Source organism: Aphidius gifuensis, linkage group LG5 (genome assembly GCF_014905175.1).
Source record: "Aphidius gifuensis isolate YNYX2018 linkage group LG5, ASM1490517v1, whole genome shotgun sequence".
In the NCBI taxonomy this organism is placed as follows: Eukaryota; Metazoa; Arthropoda; class Insecta; order Hymenoptera; family Braconidae; genus Aphidius; species Aphidius gifuensis.
The window spans coordinates 9598974-9607453 of record NC_057792.1 but is presented as its reverse complement, the minus strand read 5'-3'; the positions used below and the strand labels follow the sequence as shown (position 1 = coordinate 9607453).

At 30.2% G+C, this 8480-nt stretch overlaps 1 protein-coding gene across 2 annotated transcripts; it reads left to right on the top strand.

The window, feature by feature from the left end:
* The first annotated feature begins 5068 nt into the window (after nt 1–5068).
* Nucleotides 5069–7260, top strand: LOC122857560 (14 kDa phosphohistidine phosphatase-like). 2 transcript variants are annotated; one of them, XM_044159813.1, is made up of 3 exons: nt 5069–5274; nt 6522–6652; nt 6729–7260. In XM_044159813.1, exons 1-3 carry the CDS (start codon nt 5133–5135, stop codon nt 6819–6821), a joined length of 366 nt encoding a protein of 121 aa, XP_044015748.1. In that variant the 5' UTR covers nt 5069–5132; the 3' UTR covers nt 6822–7260. The 2 variants fall into 2 exon arrangements, with proteins under 2 accessions (XP_044015748.1, XP_044015749.1); XM_044159814.1 differs by lacking the exon at nt 5069–5274 and adding an exon at nt 5325–5587.
* Nucleotides 7261–8480: the final 1220 nt, after the last annotated feature.

Here is an 8480-nt window from a genome sequence, read left to right as displayed (position 1 = left end):
ACGGCTATAGGGCGGCGTTTTAATCGTTTTTTGAAATTGTTTCAGCTGTACCAACTTGCTTAGAAACACATAAAAAATAAATAAAAAAATAACCTTTCTTATTTGTTGACAATTTGATATTACGACAGTCAATCATTATACATATGTACTATACATGTGTAAATATAAACGAACAAATTTATCAATAACGCTAACCATTGTTGTTGTATTTTTTTAATGTTGGCCGTATCCAAAAAAACTAGTGTAAAGTTAGCGGTTCTATGCTGAAAATGCTGCGTGCAGCATTTTTTCAACATAGTCCTCAGCAGCCGTTTTCTAGTAAATTTTTAGTGAGATATAGTGACACAAGTGCTATGGCATAGAACTTGGTCGAGAAAAACTATGCTAGTGGCCACACCCTAGCGGAAGAGTCATTAATGAAATGGGCGCTTACTCAATAGCAGATTAATAGCAAGTCAATAGCAAAAAGAATTATGGATTACAAAGGCTCTACATTATATGAACATAACTAAATTACATTTCTACCAATCACTTTTTTTTCAAAAACCAATCAATAATAGTAAAAATAATAAGGAATTTTTTAATGTTTGGTTCACATGAAGTTTTAATGCTGCTTTTTGAGTGATAATTGAAATTATCTGTCAAAAAACACGGATTTTACTGATTTTTTAATGAGGAGCCATGATAATTGGGCAATATTAAAATAGCGGGAAAATTTAAACTTGCACAAAAGAAACATAATTACAAAATAATGGAGCATCATAAATGCAAGTGTTAATGAAAATATTATTAAAAATGTTTTTATTAACGACATAAAATTAAGATTGATAATGAATATCGATATTAATTGGATATAAATAGGAAACTTAATATCAGTGCAAATCAGTGATGCATACTTACAAAAAAAAAATTTTTGTGTGCAATATTGAAATGAATAAATATCAGAAGATAATTTTTTTTATTAATATATAATTGGATTTTATTGAAATATATTGCATAAAATTGATAAATAATGAAAAAAATAAATGGTTTACGCAAAAAAAATAATCACAAAAAGTTCAAACTTTTGGTTTTTTGGGGTTGGTATGACAAGATCTACAATGTAAAAAGCATAGGATTTTATTTAGGACACACCCTCAAAATCTAGCTATGAATGTACCTTAAGTACATAGTCTTATTCGTTAATGAAACTTTATTTAATATATAAAAATAATGAAATACCAACTTGCAAGACTGATTTTTATGTCGATAAATTTATAAATAGAATATATAAGAGCTTGATTACATTTTATTCCAAAAAACTTTGTTTAAATGTACGAAAATGCAAAAGTGTGAAAAGTATCGAATTTATTTTGGTGGGTATGCATATATGGATAGTTTTATTGTTTATCAGCGAAAATCAATATTACCGACTGCTAAAATTCGTTCTCTGTCAAGCAATCATATATCATCCCCACTCTGGGACTCACGTAGAAAAAGTTTTATAAACATTTCTATAAAACGTTTTTATTAAAATTTTTATACAAATTCTTATATAAATTTGATGTTTTTTTTATAGAATAAATTCTATAAAATTTGTGGTTGATTTTTATAGAATGATTTTATTAAATTTTTAAAGGATTTGGTATATAGGATTATTTTTTAAATAAAATGATTTTTATATATCATAATCATAATACTACGATGTTCTATAGAAATATTTTTCTATAGAATTTCGAATGATTTTTATAAAATATCCGAAACGGAATGTTTTATAAAATTTTTCCTATAGAATAGTAATTGACTGGTTGTGATTGTTTGTTATTGTCACATAGCTCATACCACACATTATCGTAAACTGTAAAGCCTGGAGTATTGCATAGAGAAATTTATCACCTTTGTCGTTGTTTCTGTTTCTAGTTTTTAGTCGGTACTACAGGGCGAAATTGCAAAACGAAAAAAAAATTTTTAATAAAGGAATGCACCTCTAAGCTCCATCTTTTTCTTAGCTATTGCTTGTCCTTAGTCATTTATTTATTCAATAAATTAAATACATGTTATTTTGATTTTAAAAAATAAAAATGTCTAAGGAAAAGCAGTAGCTAAAGAAAGGATGTAGCTGAGGAATTAATGTTGCTTAAAACATAATTTTTTCGGCAACCGTAATTCCTTAGCTACATCTTTTCCTTAGCTACTGCTTGTCCTTAGGATTTTTTATTTATTCATTAAAAAAAATACATGTTATTTTATTTTCAAAAAATAAAAATGTCCAAGGAAAAGCAGTAGCTAAGGAAAGGATATGGCTAAGGAATTAATGTTGCTCAAACCATAATTTTTCTGGCCACATTAATTCCTTAGCTACATCTTTTCCTTAGCTACTGCTTTTCCTTGGACATTTTTATTTTTTTAAAACGAATAACATGTATTTTATTTGTTAAATAAATAAATGACTAAGAACAAGCAGTAGCTAAGGAAAAGATGTAGCTAAAAAAAATTATATGGTTAAAATTTGAGTTACTGAGAGATCACGTGGGTTTTATCCGTTTTATCCTGTTTTAAACGTTTTATCCATGGATAATTGTAAACAACTCAAAAACTCACAATATGCCCATCCCTGACCACACTCCTTATTCACCTCCATACAATATGACCATGGAGTGATGGGTAAATGGTCGATTTTTGAGGTTTCTTACACTTACAGTAAGATACTGTAAGATACTGTAAGAAACTGTAAGATACCTGAGACGCCATTTTTGAACATTCTTACTGACTGTCGACTCGATAATTAGCTGTCATTGCTCGATATATGTTGATACATGTATTTTATTAAATAAATATCAAATATATAAGATATCAAAGAGAAGCAGTGGCTAAGAAAAGATGTAGCTCGGAAATTAATGTTGCCAAACAATTATGTTTTAAGAAAGTAATGTTGCTTGAAACAGAATTTTTAGTATTTTTAAAAAATAAATTTACATGTATTTTATTCATAAAATAAATAAAAATGTCCAAGGAAAATCAGTAGCTAAGAAAAAGATGTAGCTAAGGAATTAAGGTTGCCAAAGAATTATATTTTAAGCAACATTATTTCCTTGAAACATAATTCTTTGGCAACCTCAATTCCTTAGCTACATCTTTTCCTTAGCTACTGCTTGTTCTTGGGATTTTTATTTATTTAATAAATAAATGACATGGGGTGCATTCCTTTAATAAAAAATTATTTTTCGTTTTGCAATTTCGCCCTGTATTACCGACTAAAAACTAGAAACAGAAACAACGACAAAAGTGATAAATTTCTCTATGCAATATTCCAGGCTTTACAGTTTACGATAATGTGTGGTACGAGCTATGTGACAATAACAAACAATCACAACAAGTCAATTTTCTATTTATTTCAGTTTGATATGCATTGATAGGAACATTGAACAGTTATTCATCTAATAATTGGAAACCAAAAAAAATAATGTCATGTGCCAGTACTGCCACTACAAGAAACAGCTTTTTCCTATAAAATTTTGGCCGGTATTACAGGGCGAAATTGCAAAACGAAAAAAAAATTTTTATTAAAGGAATGCACCCCGTAAATACGGATGCTGCAGTCCAATTCACAGGGCAAATTTTTTACAATTTAGGGCTTTTTTTGGCCGGTGATAGCACTAGTAAAATTTTTTTTATATAGATTTCACATAAAAAAGCTTCACAAGCACCGCCAGTAGAAGAAAAAAGCCCTAAATTGTAATGTTCTGTGAATTGGACTGCCGGTCTCTGTACGAAACTCAAGAACAATATCTTTTCACTTTCGTTTTGTCGGTTAAGTTCATCATTCATAGATGTGTTCGTTCACTATTCACATCGAGCGTACGCACGGAGCGTATGCAAGGAAGCGCTAAAGTCGTGCGGTCATTTGAAAAAACTTTAGTAACTAAAATTTACTATTTATTTATTGTTATTTTTTTTTTCTAGCTCTTTCGTTCTCTTTATTTATCAATAATTGGTAATTTGTTCTTGCGTCTTAGAAAAAATTATTAAATTAACAAAATAAACACAATGACTGAAAATAACGAATGCGTCGGTAAATTTTAGTTGCTAAAGATTCATTAAATGACCGCACGACTCTAGCGCTTCCTTGCATAACGCTCCGTGCGTACGCTCGGTGTGAAAAGCAGTGTTGGGTAGGTAAGATACCATGTAAGATACTGTATCTTACATCATCGGTTTCATACATCGAGGTATCTTACATTGCGTTCCCAGCGCCTTCTACGAATAAAAGTGGTACCTTCGTGCTACAATTTTTTTTTATTCGATAAATACATGTAATTCATTTATTAAATAAATAAAAATTCCAAAACTAAGCAGTAGCTAAGGAATTAATGTTGCTTAAAAAAGAATTTCTTTGGCAACTGTAATTCCTTAGCTCCATCTTTTCCTTAGCTACTATTTTTCCTTGGGATTTTTATTCATTTAAAAAATTAGTTATTTAAAATTAAAGCAACATTAATTCCTTAAATCATAATTTTTTGGCAACATTAATTTCTTAGCTACATCTTTTTCTTAGCTACTGCTTTTCCTTGGACATTTTAATTTATTTAATAAATAAATTATGTAATTACATGCATTTTATTTTTTAAATAAATAAAAATCCCAAGGAAAAATAGTAGCCAAGGAAAAGATGGAGCTAAGGAATTACAGTTGCCAAAGAAATTCTTCTTTAAGCGACATTAATTCCTTAGCTACATCTTTCCTTTAGCTACTGCTTTTTCTTGGACATTTCCATCTTTTAAAAATAAAATGACATGTATATTAATTATTTAATAAATAGAAAATGTCCGAGGAAAAGCAGCAAAAAATTATGTTTCAAGCAACATTAATTCCTTAAAACTGGTTTTCCTTGATATTATATATATTTATATAACAAATAATTTACATGTACCAATATATATCGAGCAATAAGAACTAATTGTCGAGTCGACAGTCAATAAGAATGTTCAAAATGGCGTCAGAGGTATCTTACAGTTTCTTACAGTACCTTACAGTATCTTACTGTAAGTGTATGAAACCTCGAAAATCGACCATTTACCCATCACTGGTGAAAAGTGAACGAACACATCTCATATTTGTCAAATTTGTTCAATAATTTCGTACGACTGACAACCATGGCAGAGACTCTTGATGAAATTCCAGACGTTGAAATCGATCAAGATGGTGTATTTAAGTATATCTTGGTCCAAGTACACGATGATAATAAGAAGCAGAGCAAACCAATTGTTCGCGGATATGCGAGGTCGATTTGGCATGGTATTTATGTTTTTATATCCAAACGAAATTCTGTTACAATCAATTTTCGATTCTAAGACTTTCCAATGAGCTGTTCTTATTTTGTAAAGCTTTTATTTATTTGTCATCGACAAAAAGCAATTTTTTCTGAGGAAGCATGTTTTTATGCTTCCTGTGATTTTTATACATCTAAAACAGGATAAGAATAAAACTCCATGATATTTTTTGAAATTTCTAAACAATATGAATGCTCGTCAAATGATTATTTCTGCAATCGCAAGTAGACTAGAAATATTATTATGCAGTATTATGTATCAAAGTGTTATCGGTGCTGGTAAGAAAATATCATTTTTTATATTATTGAAATTTTTTTAGTTTTCGGAATAAGGATACCCGGGGAAAAATTTAGACGGTCGTTGACGATCGTGTAAGAAAACTCTTGTCCATGTCTCGGGTGATCTTTGATGGTCTTCAAAGGTCTTCAAAGATCTTTAAAGATCTGTAGCAATCCGTTTTTTGATTTTTTGTAGCAAGATTTTTTGATCTCTGAATATAGCAGAATATATTTCAAGGTCAAAAAATTAATTGAATTTATTAATACTAAACTAGAATAACAAAAAAAAATTTTTTGAAATAAAATTTTAATAAACAAAAAGGCATTATCACGTCGAAAAATTAACAACTGATAATAGCTACATGGAGCTAAAGTTAGCAGAAAACTCTAGAAATATGCTCAACAACCAGGGGCGAATTGAAGCCCTGGATTTTCCGATGAATAAATATCAGAAAACTATATATTATTTTGTAACATGTACAATGGGGTTGATTCGCGAGTGTTTACCAATTATTTGAAGAGCTGAGGGAGGGAAAATGACGGATGTTTCATTTTTTAAGCGAAAAAAACAAAAAGAGTGTAAGATAAAAAAATGATACATACATACATGCATACATATCTCGTTTAAATACAATATTTCAAAAAAATCAACGACGAATAGATGGACGTCGGTGTTAACAGGTTGAAACTTGGAAAAAATTCGGAAGCCCTGTGGTCTAGAGGTTAAGGCTTTTTTCCGGTATGCAAAAGACCCGGGTTCGAATCCTGGCGAGGGAACTTTATTTTTTCCAAGTTTCTGTTTTTTTCAAATATATTATGTTTTATTCGAATATACAATAAATAAAAAAACTCTATCACCTTGAGAGTTCAACACCTGGTTATAAGTAGTATAATAGTCAAAATATGTATATGCATTTCTTATTTATATTTTTAGCTGATATCTACGAAGAGATAAACAAGGAACTAAAAAAGTATGGCCCAGGATTAGATACTGAGTGTGTTGGCGGAGGAAGAATCAATCACAATTCAGCTAAACAGGCGATTAAAGTTTACGGATATTCTCAAGTATTATAGATAAGCATTTTTCTATTATTATTTTTGTGCTTATTACTTTTTGTTTATTTCACGACTTCAATTTCAGGGGTTCGGTAAAGCTGATCATCAGGTTTCAGTTGGCCTTCTGAAGCAGAAATATCCAAATTACGTTATCACGTGGTCAGATGATGGTTACTAATAATTAATAAATCTACATTTATATTTTTTCGTTGTAAAAAGCGATAAAAGCAACAACTCACATGTGTCAAATTTTTTTGGAGACGTTATTTGCCGTACTCAATATATTCTTACGTTACTGTCAGGTACACGGAGAAAAATTCTGTGCATGAGTCATAGATTATGAAGTCATTTCTGGGACTGATTTTCATATATATCTCAATAAATTTTCCTATCTTACAGTCAGCATTTATGCTGAAACCTTTGGTAAAATCTGTGTAATTTATCACGGCAACAAAAATTTTGTATAGCAAAATATAAATTTATAGTATAACGAGCCAAAGACCTCAGTGACGATTTAAGAAGAACGAAAGGCCATTTTTTCAAATAATTATCGTTTAAATGTTTAATTTATATTCAGCAATAATTAGATTAAATGAACGATAATTGCGAGTAGCGAATGTCACACTTGATGTCGTTTTCTGTTTATTTTGTATTTTTTTATTTCGTTATTATATCCGAATGCATTCGAGGGAAACATCAGGATAGCTATTCTCGACATAATTATCCCCTCAGTTATCCCCGGCGACAGGGATAACTATTTTGTGGAAATTTACCTTAATTTATGACTTTATTTGTATCTTCTTCAATGGTTTCCATCAAACGACTATATCGCTTTCGAGCATTTTCATGTTATCCCCTCAGTTATCCCCGGCGACAGGGATAACTATTTTGTGGAAATTCACCTTAATTTATGGCTTTATTTGTATCTTTTCAATGGTTTCCATCAAACGACTATATCGCTTTCGAGCGTTTTCATGTTATCCCCGGTACAGGGGATAATTATGTCGAGAATAGCTATCCAGCAGTCCAATTAACAAGGCAAATTTTTTACAATTTGCTTTTTTTGCCGCTGGCGCTTGTAAAATTTTTCTTATATGGAATTCACATACAAAAGCTTCCCAAGCACCACCAGTGGAGGGAAGCTAAATTATAATGAGTGGACTACAATAATCAGTCACAGAACCAAAATTTTTACAATTTAGGGCTTTTTGCCGGTGATGGCACGTAAAATTTTTATATAGATTTCACATACAAGAGCTCACAAGCACCGCCAGTTGAAAAACCTAAATTGTAATACCTAATGAATCTGGGGGTGTATTCTTTTAATAAAAAATTTTTTTTCGTTTTGCAATTTCGCCCTCTCGAGGAACGAAATTTATATATAAATTTGTATAATTATATAAAATTTTATAAAGTTGTATAAAGTTATATATGGTTTTATATTGCCACTTCATTTATAAAGCTATATATAACAGTTTGTATAAAACTTTATATAACTATATAAAACTTCATACAATTGTATAAAGTTTTATATAAAGATCAATAACTATTACGTTTATAAAATTTTATACAAGTGTATAAAGGTATATAAAATTGTATAAATGTATATGTAACTGTATTTTAAAATGGTCAAACGCAAAATTTAGACATAAAAAACTGTCCACGCTCAGGACTTGAACCCATACCTTTCGGTTACCAACCCTACGCAGCACCCGATGCGCCACGATAACGCATGTGAATACAAAAATTTATTTGCTTTACATCAACAAGCAAAAGTCACGCCTGCGCAGTCGACTAAAAAGTGGGGGCAGTTGACATTTCTGAGTCCGTCATCAAT